The following is a 14,053-nucleotide window of genomic DNA, read 5'->3' as shown; positions in this document are numbered from 1 at the left end:
CTTTCGTAGCAGGCAAAAATGCCTTTCGGAGCAGTAAAATGGGCTTTCGGAGCAGTAAAATGGGGCTTTCGGAGCAGGCAAAATTGCTTTTTGGAGCAGTAAAACGAGCGTTCGAAGCGGGTGTCTGTTGAAACAATTGCAAAACATATGTGCAGCTTTCACAGCAAGCAATAGGAAAGCAAGAAATGCTGAGTGGTGTTCTATCATAGCCAAAATATAACAAACGCCACTTATTTTAATTATTAATACCACCAGTTAGTCTAGCTTTAACTAAAGTTGTCAGACAAACAATATGTAAATATACAATTATTGCACTTTATTATAAAATGTCTTAAGGCAACAAGACTATCACAGCAGCTTGGGCAAATATTTGCATGTACTTGTACAGGAAAGATCACAGGAAGAGATCCTCATGATTAAATATCACAGCAGTGGCCTTTCACAAAGGAAATAGAATACACTCACATGGGTGAGGCAATGTGACTATGAAACAAAGAAATGAATATATGCTCATGGGACTAGCACGACTTGTGAACAAACGTTTTACAGAAAGGAATACTCAAAATAGTGAGGCAACGTGACTAAAGAACAATCCTCTTACGAGACAAATCAAGGAATACAATTATCCTAGTGAGGCAACATTACTAGCAAGCAAACCTTGTTGATAATAAAGCAAGGAACCCAGTAATGAGGGGCAGCATGACTAGAGAACGACCTTTTTACAAAACTAAGCAATACACTCAGTCAAGTGGAGCAGCATGACTAGAGAACAAGCCTTTCACAAAACATACCAGAGAATACACTCACTTCAGTGACACAGCAGGACTAGTTAACTGTGTATATAGCAATGAGTGAAGCAGCTTGACTAGCGAAAAAACCTTTAACAAAAAAAGAAAAGAAATGCACAGAATACACTCACTTAAGTGAAACTGCATGACTAACTGTGCGGACCTAAACATACCACGGCGGGAACAATAGTACCTTGACAGAGAACCCAATTGATGAAAACATATCTTCTAAGTTTAAGCAGACATTATGAATATACAGAAGCACAACAATAAATATGAAGAAAATTCTGGTTATGTGCTCTAATAAACTGCCAACTAAAAAGTCCAATGAAGAAAATTCGCACAAGTTTCAACATCAGTCAGGCTTGTGTCCACAAAACTACTGTGAAACCCCGGAAAAGTACTTCACGTGCGTGCAGCCACTTTTCTCCTTTTACTATCAGCCATCTTATGAAGGGACACTGCAAGTCTAGATTTGCCCTCAGTCAGAAGAGAATTGCCACTTTCAATGTCAGCAAAGTCCTTTGACCTGAGGCCACGGCTAATTAAAAGTTCAGCATTTGTTAGCATCTTCCTTGCGGTTTCTACTTCCTTTTGAAGGTCTGCTTGATCACCGCTGCTCGAGCCTGCCTCATCTGTCTTGCGTTGCCGCTTCGCTGACTGCTCTTCCTCAGAAGCAATGCGTTCAGAGTACTGTTTCTTTGCATTTCGCACAACTCTAACAACCTCAGGCATAATGCTGAAACGGCTGGGGTCACTATGGAAATGCTTGCCATAGGACACAACATGACGTATCCCATTGATGCTCTCTACCGTTAGCCGCGCCCTGTCATGGAGAAGTCTACGATTCTCACTAAAACCCCTTTCGACATCTGCATTTCCATGGGGAATGCTCAGCAAAGCCTTTACCACTTTATTAAGTAGTGGATACTTGTGCGAGCCATCACTCTTTTTTAAGTCAAAGATGACCTGCCAATATTTATCAACCCTTGGAGCACTTTCAACTGTCTCCAGTTGAAAAACTGTATACTCATCCATCAGGGTTGAGATTTCGCTTGGCTGTATCACCTGAGGCAGCTTTGCAGCTAAGCACCTCATTTCAGCTTCTGATGACTCCTCCTCCCTGGCCTTAGGAGAAAGGCAACGTAGGCTCCGCAGTGCCATGTTCCCAAAGGGCAGTCGTGATAGCAGATGTTCTGTGGCTTTTAAGTAGAAACTTCGGGCACCCAACCGAAAAGCCTTTTTCTGGGCTGGTTCCCACTGGGACATAGCTGCTTCTGTGTCTCCACCAACTTCCACAACAGCCTTCCACATTGCAGAACAATGAACATCCAAACGTGGCAAGTCCTTGCCGTTAACTGTACGGTAAGCTTTGGCTTTCATAAAGCGACCAAGCAGCTTCTGAATGAGAAACACCATCTCTTCATAGAGTTGATGCACCAGTGGTTCACTTCCCTGTAGGAGTGATAGGAATGAAACAAAAATTTCAGAAACGTACCTAATGAAGAGGAGCTTGGCATAGAAGGTCTTGTCAGAGAACACCTTCCTCAGTCGTTCACGCAACTGGCCTCCTGTGCGACAGGATGTGTCTGACAACAGGACTTTCTTCACAGCAGGATACTGCTCTATCAAGCGATCAACAGCAGGCCCCAAAGTGAGCCACCTTGAGCTCACATGGCGCAAAAATACAGTTTCAGGAAGACCAAGTGTCACTTGTTCCGCTTTCATTGCTGCGCTCTGCACAGCTGAATTCTTAAAAAAGTAATAAACATCTATCACAACCCCTTCGATGTCCGACCCAAAGGCATTCAATCCTCGAGCAAACGAGTTGTGCACTTTGTGCAGGCAGCACTCTCCTAAGTCGATGATATTCGGGTAAGCCTCTTGCATTTTCTTCTTCAAGCTTTTCATTACATTTGGACCATCGGTAAAAAAGCAAATGAAGTTCTTCTGCGGAAGGTCCATCATTGCTTTCTGGATCTCACCTGCCAAAATTTCTGCTGTTGCGGAACCCAGCCGGTACGACTGCAGGTGCTCCACTACTACCTGCTGCGCTTTGTCAGAGAAATATCTAACCACCACATCAAGCTGCTGGCACCTTTGCTCTGGAATAGGGGTTTCATCTATGGCAATAGAATAAAACACGTCTGCCTTGTTGAGCTCGTCGACCACAAGCTTCTTGAAGTATGAACCCAGGCCGTCAGAAACAATGTAAGAGGTTTTGGACCTCTTGCAGGAAAATTTCTTGGCTATTTCTGAATCCGGGAACATTTTTGGATACAAGTCAGTTGCTGTGTCTGCCCACGAATATGGAATGCCCTTTAGTGTCATACCAAGGACAAAAAGTGTCTCTGCGTGTGTCACTTGGTCATTCAGTGGAATGTTTCGTTGGCTTGTTAATTCCAGAGTTGACTGAGTAGTCTTCGGTCTTTGTAGGACACCTGAAGCATCTCGGTGCTGATTGGCAGAGTCAATGAGGCGCTTTGTGGCGGCATGCCGCCTTATAGCCGTTACGCCGTGCTGCCTGCAGTTAATGCTGCTGTCGCACAAAACACAAAAGCCAGTTGCTTCGTTTGCTTGACGGCACCACAGTGATATTTTGTCACCATTTTGGTCAGTCTCGAGAAGAATGTCCTGTATTGAACTTGGTGGAGCGGCCTGCACAAAAAAAAAAGCAATTTCTCATTTCTACTAAATAATGCAATTTACGCTATGCTAAAAGAAAATAAGGTTAAATTGCTCATTACCGACATTTTAGCATTACACAATATACCAGAAATAAAACTAATTCTTTCACATGCGCAAATGTTTATCAAGATCGCTTCATCTCTTAGTTTAGCACTTCAACCTTTGTCCTGCATTAGAACAGAGCCTACAAGTCCAAATTCAACCTGGCAGAAAAACAACGGAGGCCTGCCGAGACGCTAGACAAGGCACGATGTTTTATTGAGTGCCCTTTCGATTCCCTTTCTGTTCAACTCTTTCTGCCCCCGTGAACAGCTTGCATTATCATTGCTGCGAGCGGCCACGATACGTTAGCTGTCATGCAAGTTCGGGCATAGCAAGCATGCCAGTTCCATAGTCCTGACTGAAATAGCTCACGCAAACAGCTAAAATTATAAGTTCTAAAGCATAACGCAGGCATGTTTCAGTCAAATAAAAAGGTAGAAAGCGCTCAACTCCGTGCACTAGACATTACAGCAAGCTAACGTGGCATCTTCAGTAGCTCTATGTATGCGAGCAACGACGCGACGAGCATTGGTGATCGCAGCGCGGCTGAAACCACCCAGGGCGACGTCGCCGAGAGAAAACAGCGACTAGAGTTTCACTAAGTTAAGCAACGTTTTTTCTGTGTGCCTTAATATGTAGCTACAAGAACGGCGCGGAATTAAAACGTTAAAGATACGAAATTTTTTTTTTATTGGCCTACGCGACTGGTCGCTTGATTGAACCTTCCCTCCGTCCGTGAAATATTGAACCTGAGGAGCTTTCGGCAGACAAGCCGCTTTTTTTTTTTTTTTTTTTTTTTTTAACGAGCGCGCGCCTCCCCACACGCGACCCAAACTCATCGCTAGTCCCCATCGCGCAGCCGTCATCACGCCTGAAATCGCGCCAACGAACCGCCGAGGCAGAAGAAGCGCGTGCGGTGAACGCCAATCACTCCTGAACAGCAGACCGCCATCTTTGCCGCTTTCTTGCCTACGCTGTTGGCACACATTTTTTGACATATAGAACAGCAGCAGACAACGTGCTGGCTATGCCTCTACAAACTTAAGCAATACAAAATGCATGATAGATGCACCAACCTTTCAGCTTTGCAAGCGCCATAGCGAAGTCGACGGCCGACGGTGAGGGCTAGCACATCCAACTCAGGGCGACCGCATGCCGCAAAGACCACAGCAGCAGCCCAACAGCAGCCATATAGGAAACTCTATGACAGCAGCAACACCATCAGGCTTGGCTTGGCTCGGATTGCCGCGCGCGCCGCGAGTACGGTAGCTCAAGCGATGCCGCTGTCGATGGTGACATAAGCGGCACTCGATTAATTAGTTTCGTTTCTGGACCGGAGCACACCCTTCGGCGCAGGGTGGGCGCAGATTTACCATATTTTGCTGAAATGTAGCAGGATGTAGCAGTGTTCACGTTTCGGCGCAGTTCGGCGCAGCGGTATCATCACTGCAACAGGAAATGCTATCATGCTGATAACGCACATGCCGTTCCTTACTGGAAAGTATCGGGCTCGCAGCATTAAAGAAAGGAAACACATCAAGGCAGATGACGATTATCGTTGTGTGGCAGAAGGGGCACTCCAAAGGGTGTAAACTGTTCTTAGAGTGTAGGGTCGGCTTAGATTCGAAGATTTTAATAAACACGCCAGTATTTCATTGAAACTGCTAAATATAGTGTATAGCTAGCGCCATCTAGAAAAGTCAGTATCGCAGCCGCTACTAGCCGTGCCAGTAACCAACCGTACACAAGCGAGGTTGCCATTTTGACCTGTGTCGTGTCAGCTGTATCGGTGTGCGACGTGGTGTTATCGCGATGGCACCAAGCAGGAGATGCCACTACAGTGCCGCTTTCAAGCGGAAAGTTGTGATAGCCGAAGAGGCATTGTCGAACCTTCAAGCCGGGCGGGACTTCGGCGTCGACAAGAAAAACTTCCGTCGTTGGAGGGGACAACAACAGCAGCATTTTGCGAGCGCCGAAACAAGGATGGCATTTAGCCGACGAAAGAAAGGCCGTCACCATGAAGTGGAGACAGTTTGGGCTGAATTTGTTCGGACGCAGAGAGCAGCTGCCCTTCCAGTAACAACAAAAGTGCTCCAAGTGAAAGCTAGGGAACTTTCGAGGGAGCGAGGCCTAACGCCAAAGGATTTCAAAGCCAGCCGGGGCTGGCTTCAGAAATTCATGAAGCGCTTCGGCTTCAGCCTCCGACGTCGCACTTCAATCCCCCAGAAGCTGCCAAGCGATATTGAAGAAAAGCTGATAGCTTTTCAGAGCTATGTGCTGCGAAAGAGAGAAGCGGCAGGCTACAACCTTGGGCAAATCGGCAACGCCGACCAGACAGCTGTGTATTTTGATATGCCAGTGACGTACACCGTGAATGAAAAGGGTGCCAAGGAGGTGAAGGTGCGCTGTGCGGGCTATGAGAAGCAGCGTGCAACTGTGATGCTGTGCTGCACAGCTGATGGACATAAACTCCCTCCTTACATGATATTTAAAAGGAAGACATTGCCTGCTCGAGAAACTTTCCCAAGAAATGTTATTGTGTGGGCGAATGAGAACGGGTGGATGACGGGTGCGATGGTGGAAAAGTGGGTTAAGAGTGTGTGGCAACAGCATCCAGGAGCCCTTTTGACAAAGAACTCGCTCCTTGTCGTCGACTCTTACTATGGGCACTTGACCGACAACGTGATGGCTGCGCTCGCCCAAGCGAACATGGACCTCACTGTCATACTGGGCGGCATGAGGGGCCAGTTGCAGCCACTTAATGTCTGCATCAACAAACCTTTCAAGGATCATCTGCAGAAATATTATACGGACTGGTTGACTGACGAAGACCACACGCTAACGGCAACGGGCCACATCAAACGTGCCTCGCTATCGCAGCTGGCGGACTGGGTAGCTGCAGCATGAGACGACATCCCAGGTACTTTGATCGTGCGCGCCTTTAAAAAGTGCAGCATATCTAATGCGCTTGACGGTACCGAAGATAGTGCACTGTTTGAAGGTGACAGTGACAAGGAACACAGCGACGACGACGTTAAATGAGCTCTGCACGTTCAGATTCAATAAATGATGTTTGCATTTTAAGAACGCTGTCCTAGCTTTTTTGTTTGGCCTACATTCGAGGTAATATATATATATTCCTTTTTTGGCTCCGGACTTTAGAGGGTTAGCTTAGAATCGGGGTCGGCCTAGATTCAAGTAAATACGTTAAGCTGGATGGGAAAGGAAGATGCACACCACTCTGCTTGCTCTGGTTCAGTTCACTCTCAGCTGGCTGCACGTCTTTCTTATGACAAGATGGATGGAAATAACTTTATTATAAATCCGGCAAAGTTTAACGACCATGGCTCAGGTCTCCCATGAGGGAACGCTGAGGCTTTGCCTCGTCGCAGCCTCTCGGGCCTGCTAGACTGCCCACTCTTGTGTCTTAAGGTTGGAGCCGCGCAGAGCGGCGACCCACTTCGACGCAAGAGCCTCCGGAGCTACTGTCATTTTAGCTGATATTACAGGACACTCCCACAACATATGCGAGAGCGTCGCTCTAGTTGCTTGACATAACTTGCAAAGAGTGCTTGGGTATTGCACAGAGAAAATGTGGCGCAATCGCACCGGACTGGGGAAGGTTTGTGTCTGCAGGACAAGACATTGTAGTAGCTAGCGACACATCGAACCTTCTTGGGTCTCTCTGCAGAGTGGTTCACGGGAGCAAGAAATTTTGTGCACAATAATCACTGCCCCGTTCTTGGAGTTCGATTTCGCCTGAATTTTACTCTATTCAAATGCATAGGAATTTACCAGGACCAACAGAGCAGTTCGAATCATCCATCAGTTCGAATTATCGGGATTTCACTCTAACATCATATTTGCACAACTATAATGTTAGTTCTTTATCCATAGATACAGAGAGAAGGAAGGGTCAGAGGTTAACGATGGCCACAACCTATTGTGTTTTGCCAGAAGTGCAGTATGAGAAAGCTCCTCGAGTCAAACGCTAAACGATGCTCTGAAAACTGATGTAGGATTTAACTTCACAATGTGATGAGTTGAGCCGCATGGGACATTGCTGGAAAGTCAAGCTGTCAATGACAGGATGCGCATGTCTGCAAATAATAACACAGCTCTGCACAAAGAAGGGTGGGGGACCGAATAGAAGGTAAAGGGCTCTTTTTGTTTGTTTTCATTCTTATATCATTGTTCCTGCTGTTACCAACAGCACGGCCCACTCTAGTTGGCTTGCACCACACACTTACATGCACACAACCACAGAGTTTCTCACTATATTACCTAGAGGGAAATCTGGCAATGCTGCGCTGTGGTATATACATGGGAATGCCGGTATATTGTGACTTTGGATTGGCATTTTTGTCGGAGAGCCAGGACACCTTGAAGATGCACCGGCTAAGCAGCGTTCCGTCTGTCACAATGATTCACTTTCTACAAACACAGCACGTAAAAAGCTGTTTTAGCTTTACTATTATACAAAAAGATGTTTTGTTTAATTATGAGAACTTGTTATTTATTGCATGTACAGTTATATGAAACACAAAAAGCATCAGCGGGCCACGAAAGTTGGAGGACAGAAGACAAGACTTGCGCTTTCTTTGTAACAGTTTGTCGTCTGGTCTTGCTTTTCTTTGCTTGCTTATGCATTGTAGGTGAGTAAATTTCATTGGAAGATGTAATATGAGTTCATGAAAACCTCTCATGAAGATTTTAATTTAAGACTACGTTATCTGTGTAGCCATATTCATGTTTTAAATGAAGCCTCTTACAACACCAGCCAACACAAGCCTCGCAGACACATATACCGTCCTTCCCATGACAGCACAGCACCCCTTAGGAAACTCACATAGACGGTGGTGCCAGATTTCCCTCTAGGTGTGATAGTGAGAAACTCTATGCACAATACCACAGGATGTGAACAACCGTTAGGGATGCCAGAGTTTGCCCAGTGCGCACCCTTTTCAACCCCCCGCAATAGCTATCATGCAAGAAGGCTTACTTGGGGATCTCGATGTGACGCCACTGCGTGTGACGCGGGTAGATGTCAGGTATTGGGGACGTGGCACCGTAGACCCACTTGTTGGATCGCTCACAGTCGAAGTATGGTCGAGACCACTTGACAGGTCCCGGATTGTCCGACGGATCTACATGGGGAGCACGTTGTTGCCTGAATTAAACGTAGCACTTCGGATGACCCACAGAAAACAGGCTTCAATCAGTGATGCTGTCCCTATGTGAATGACCCTAGTGATATTATTGCCTAGTCACTCCCAATCAATCACACGCAGTGATATTGATGATGCACTGGCTCTATCTCGCTGTGCACAACTTGGCTACTAGTACCTGAGCCCAATTTCATGCGTCTCGCCTGTGCTGTTTAGAATGTTTACTTCTGAGAAATGTAGGAGGTGAAATGAAAGGTTCAGCAAGAGGTTACAAAATGCATACCTGCCAAAAACGAAATCTTGATGCACACACAACTGAAAAATAAAGTGCGGTCACTGCTGTGTGCATGCAGCAGATGGGCACAGCATGTGGCAACCTATACAACATGAGTTAGTACACGAATCTACAACAAGATGTCAGTAGTAAGAAGTGCAGTACAGTGCTGCCAACCCAAAAGAAAGTCCCTAGATGAAGCGATATTAAAGACTGTTTATGAAAGAATTTTCACATCTAGAGAAAACTTGTGGAGGAAACGAAAAGTCACCAGACACTAGAAACCACTGCTGCCAGACCGTGATGACCGATACATGGAACCGCGGACATGACGGTGCATTTTGATTGCAGTCAGCGCAAATTATCTTCAAATTATCATGCGAAGTATAACTGGTACAGCGGCACCTCGTTGATACAATCCCTTTACGCCGTTTCAGCCATTTTCTATGCAATAAATTAACACAGAGAAAAAAGTTATAAACTTCTAGACAAATACTCTGTTAATCTACCTCAACTTGATATCTTCCAATAGTGTTCCTTCAAAGAAATGTGCTAAATCACACTTGTCGAATACCAAATTAGTCAGTCTTACCATGAGCAGGGAACTTATAAGCCATAAAGGAGGAGTTATAAGCCAGAAAGAAAGAAAATGGAAGATGGGTGGTGACATGCTTCTGAAGTTTCCTGCACAGGCTTTCCATGACACACATTTTAAAAGCATCTGCTCCGGGCTACATAGGCACAGAAGGATGACATTGCATTTGAACATGATCAAAGACTCAGCCTGGCTACTTGTGGGTACTTGCCCTGCAAGAAAACACCTGGAATACTAAAACAAGCGACAAAAGCCTTGTCATCGCACTGATGTCACCGGTACTATGACTTTGGCATGAATGAAATAGAATTAGAATAGAAATAGAAAATGGAATTTTTAAACATCTTGCCTACATAAACTGATTATATGCTCCTATTTAGTACCCATTTCATTCCACTCTTGTGAAACACACAAAAAAAAAAAACAGTTCGCCCCCAACATTTTTATGCTGCCTCATGTGGCATGTTTTGCCACGTGTCTTTGGCAGAAATGGGTGGGCCAAGCGCGAGAGCAGTGCAGTGATAAGAGCATCAGAAAAGTAACAATCTTTCAGCCTGTGTTAGGTCAACTTTGCTGCTCCAAGTAAAAACTAAGCAGAAGCAATGAAACAGAGTGAATACACTGATTACAGATACTTGATTTACAACTGTAATATATTCGCTCCGCTGGGAGGAAGGGAAATGTCTTCACTGTCCAAAGTGTGTAAGCACATGGTTTGTTTCAGAAAAGAAAAACTGTTTCAGAGGAGGAAGACTCCCTCCCGTCCTCCCGCCTCAAGGAGAGAAGGCTGCCGGTCAACACACCAGCCATGGCAGGGACCGGATGCTTGCAGTACTGTGTTACACTCATGTGTGTCGCTGCCATAGGAGCCATCCGGAGCCGACCATTTACAGACATCCTTTCTTTTTCCTCACTGTACAGTCAAACCCATTTATACGAAACTGGTCTGTGTGTTAAAAATAGTTCAATGGATCCAAACCAGGATATAATCAACCTTTACAATGTACTCGTTACACACCACAGAACAAGGCTGTGTAAAATTGCTGAAATGTCCTATGGCGACCTGATTCACATAGCAGCGCAATTAAGTAACACGCTGTCAAGCACGGTGAGCCGCTTGATAAAAAAAGAAATGCTCAGAAAGCATACATGGAACAAGAGATGCTGTTGCGGGCAGTTATATGGAGCAGGCTGTTGGCGTGCGGAATTCAGTGCAGTAAGCCCTCGTTAACTCGAAACTGTGAAAAACCATAAGATGTTTTAATATCAGCGGAATTTTGGCATAAGCGAAATCACAAAAATAGAAGCCCTTTGGCCACACACCGACCACATGGAGCCTTTCCCAAATACAGCTAGTAATATTTTAGGTCACTTTTCCATGCTTTAAACCTTGCAACATCGGCATCGACAGGCAACACCATTACCGGCGCTGTGCCAAGACAACATACTTGGTAGTACACAGTCAAGACAATTGATCTTAATGATATACTTGACGACAATCATTCAAGCATAACCATTTTCAGACATCTAAAAAAAGCTGACACTGACACTTTCCACATCGTAATGAATTCTAGACAACATACCTTCAAAAACCATAATTGGTAAAGTGCACAATTGTCAAGCCTTTAGCAGACACCTCCGAGTGACACAGCATTTCACTTGTCCGTCTTTGTTTATAGAACTTGTAACAGACTACTTTGTTACCTGACTATATCTCACAATGTTTTTGCTGTTTTATAAAAAACCACCCTTTATATAACGTCCCTACAGGGGACTTTTAAGGTAATGAGTGGAACTGAACTGAGCATTCACGCCTCACGGTCGAGCGAACATGAAGCTAGCATCCATATCAAGCTGCAATCTTGCTGGAACGCTGTGGCCTTGCATACTGGCTTCTTTTTGAAGCAGTGCAAGGGCTGATTGCACCTGCTCAAAAATGCCAATCATCTTGCTCAAAATCACGATTAATATGCCTTGACCACATTGATGTGCCACTGACAGTGCCCTAAATGAGAGGGGAAAGAAACAAAAAGAGCGACACCCAGCATACCACTACCACAGAAGCCAAAACAAAGTGACAGCGAACAGCCGGGCAAGTGCGCAAGAGTGGTGACTGATAGAAAGAAGCGGGAAAGATGAGCGTGGCCTGGCACAGCATCTCGCTCGGCTAGCGAGTAGCCGCCGTGTAAAAGAGTGAGTGCAAGCGACTCTACCTATGCTGCACCACTGCCCTTTTCCTGGTGATTTCGAAGTCGAGATATCTCAAGTGCAGCACAATAACTTTAAGAAATGATAGGCGAAATACACATGGGTTTAAACCATGGCTGGAACAAAATGTAACTTGACCATCAAGATATCAGGGTTCCAGTTAAGGAGGGTTTACTGTACAACCATTCAAGGGACAATTTAGTGTGTATGAAAATCATGTAACACCTTTTGCGTGTTCAACATAGAGTGCAATACACTGTACCCAGTTTCACTAGAGAGTTTTAGAATAGGGGCCCCAAACGTTTTGGGGCCCCAAGGAAATAGCGTCGAGGCCACTGTGCATGCGCGAGATGCAAACTGCGCTTGGGTTTTGCATTGGGAATGCTATTTCGCCGATTTAGCGGGAGCCCAAATAGCGGCCCCAAAAGCTTTGCGTAAGCAAACATGGCGGCACCCATCAAAGCGACGGCTCTAACCTAGAACTAAACTGGGTTCGATTCGTGGTAACGCGTGAAGTTCGCAAGCTAGGAGAAGTGACTGCGATTATCGCTTTCTCTCAACTAGCGTGTGTTATGAAGATTGATTCATTAGATGCCGCTGATTCTGAATTCGATAGTGGATTTTATGGCTCGTAGGCCTAATACAGTTAAGCTTGGCTGGTGAAGGCATGTAAAGTTGGTTTGCTCAAAATTAAGCGCAACTAATTGTTTCCTGCTTACAGAATAACCTATAATTTGTAATTAAACGCAAATACATGCAAGTCAAAATTACTATTCCCATCATAAAATAGTATATTTTGTTTAATTATTTCTAATAGCTTTTCTTTGACGCCGTAGTGGTGCTGTCAGCACAAGACGTATTCTAAAACTGTCAGCTCAAACGTATTCTAAAACTATTCTAAAACATATTCTAAAACTCTTCACTCCTGAGTGCCCCAACGCTAACACCTGCGAAGTTCTTTGGGGCCCCAAAGCATTGGGGCCCCTATTCTAAAACTCTCTACTATTATTTGGGTTTGACTGTAGTAGCTACATGTAGTGCCAGGTCAGACCAAAACCAAGACCTTTCTTTTTGATGCACCTTGAAACTTGGTGGAGGAAGTCACTAGCTGCTTATTTTCAGGAAACAGAAGGAGGCTTGACTCACCCGGAGGTCCGTGCCACACAAAGGTCTCGTTGGTGCCATTGAAGTGGGTGATCTGAATGGTGTACGTAGTCTTGGAGTCCTGGCGCTTGGTCAGATCTGGCAGCCAGTGGTGGTACCACTCATTGATGCGGTACTGGTCACTCGAGTAGTTGCGGCTTGGTGTGTCCACAGGAATGGCACCCAGATCCACAGCGTCGATTGTGTTCAACGTTGACGTGCCCTCTAGATGGTATGGGTCATTGAAGTCGTCAGCCCTAAAAGAATGCAAGGCAGCACATGTGAGCAAAAATGCAGAGTAGAAGTGGTCATGGCATAACCACAGTAAAGCCCTCACATTTGTCAATAGCTCAGCAAGAACAGCTGCTGCCGAGGAAAGCAAGTGCCCACGCAAGACTGAATAATTCATTCGTGGGGTTCAACGTCCTGAAGCAACACTGGAACTATAAGCAACACCACAGTGGAAAGCTACAAGTTAATCTTGACTACTCGAGGTTCTTTACCCCAAGTACACGAGCATTTCTGCAATTTGCCTTTATCCAAAGTGCAGCTACTACGGTTGGGAATCAAACCTGTGACCTTGCACTTAACAGGAGAATGCTACAGTCACTGAGCCAGAGCAAACAAGCATTCACAGAAGCGCATCATTTCTTGCACAACAGCACACAAGCGAAACATATATGCCATTGATTGTTTAAAAGGCTGCCTACTAACTGCACATGGTACAAACAGGTTAGGCCTGCTTTTCAGTCATGCTAAAGCTGAATACTATCAGGTTATGCTGGATGGGTAAATCACGGTCCCAGAGTATCTAAAAAAAAAAAAAGAAAGAAGGCCGTTTTACCATAAGCGAAAGCTTGCTAAGCCAGAAAAGACATAACCATGAAAGAGGTGCAATGACACCACCTTGGAGTTTCCACCCCTGCTCCTCACGGGCTTTGACAGTACATGCTTGGGAGTACTCATTTAACTCATAAATAAAGATAAAATTGCATAATAAAGAAGCCAAAGACTTAACACAGCAAGCGTTGATAGTTATTTCTGCACAGCCCAGACATGTAAAAATACGTGGAAATCCATGATATCACACTGACATGCCAGCTATTCAGTTCGGACTGAGCTGGTCTTATGTATTTTCAGCAAGCAA

The 14,053-nt window shown here is 45.2% G+C and overlaps 1 protein-coding gene across 1 annotated transcript in view; it reads right to left on the bottom strand.

Annotated features, from left to right (window-relative positions):
* Positions 1-14,053, bottom strand: part of LOC126522315 (uncharacterized) — a 69,567-nt gene that overhangs the window by 45,137 nt on the left and 10,377 nt on the right. Inside the window, exons 3-4 of the mRNA XM_050171042.2 lie at positions 12,910-13,163; positions 8,521-8,665 (exon numbers count right to left, since the gene is read on the bottom strand). Coding sequence (XP_050026999.1) covers positions 8,521-8,665; positions 12,910-13,163 — 399 coding nt within the window. The remainder of the gene's footprint in view (positions 1-8,520; positions 8,666-12,909; positions 13,164-14,053) is intronic.

Source organism: Dermacentor andersoni, chromosome 6 (genome assembly GCF_023375885.2).
Source record: "Dermacentor andersoni chromosome 6, qqDerAnde1_hic_scaffold, whole genome shotgun sequence".
Lineage (NCBI taxonomy): Eukaryota > Metazoa > Arthropoda > Arachnida > Ixodida > Ixodidae > Dermacentor > Dermacentor andersoni.
This window is presented reverse-complemented; position numbering and strand designations above follow the sequence as displayed.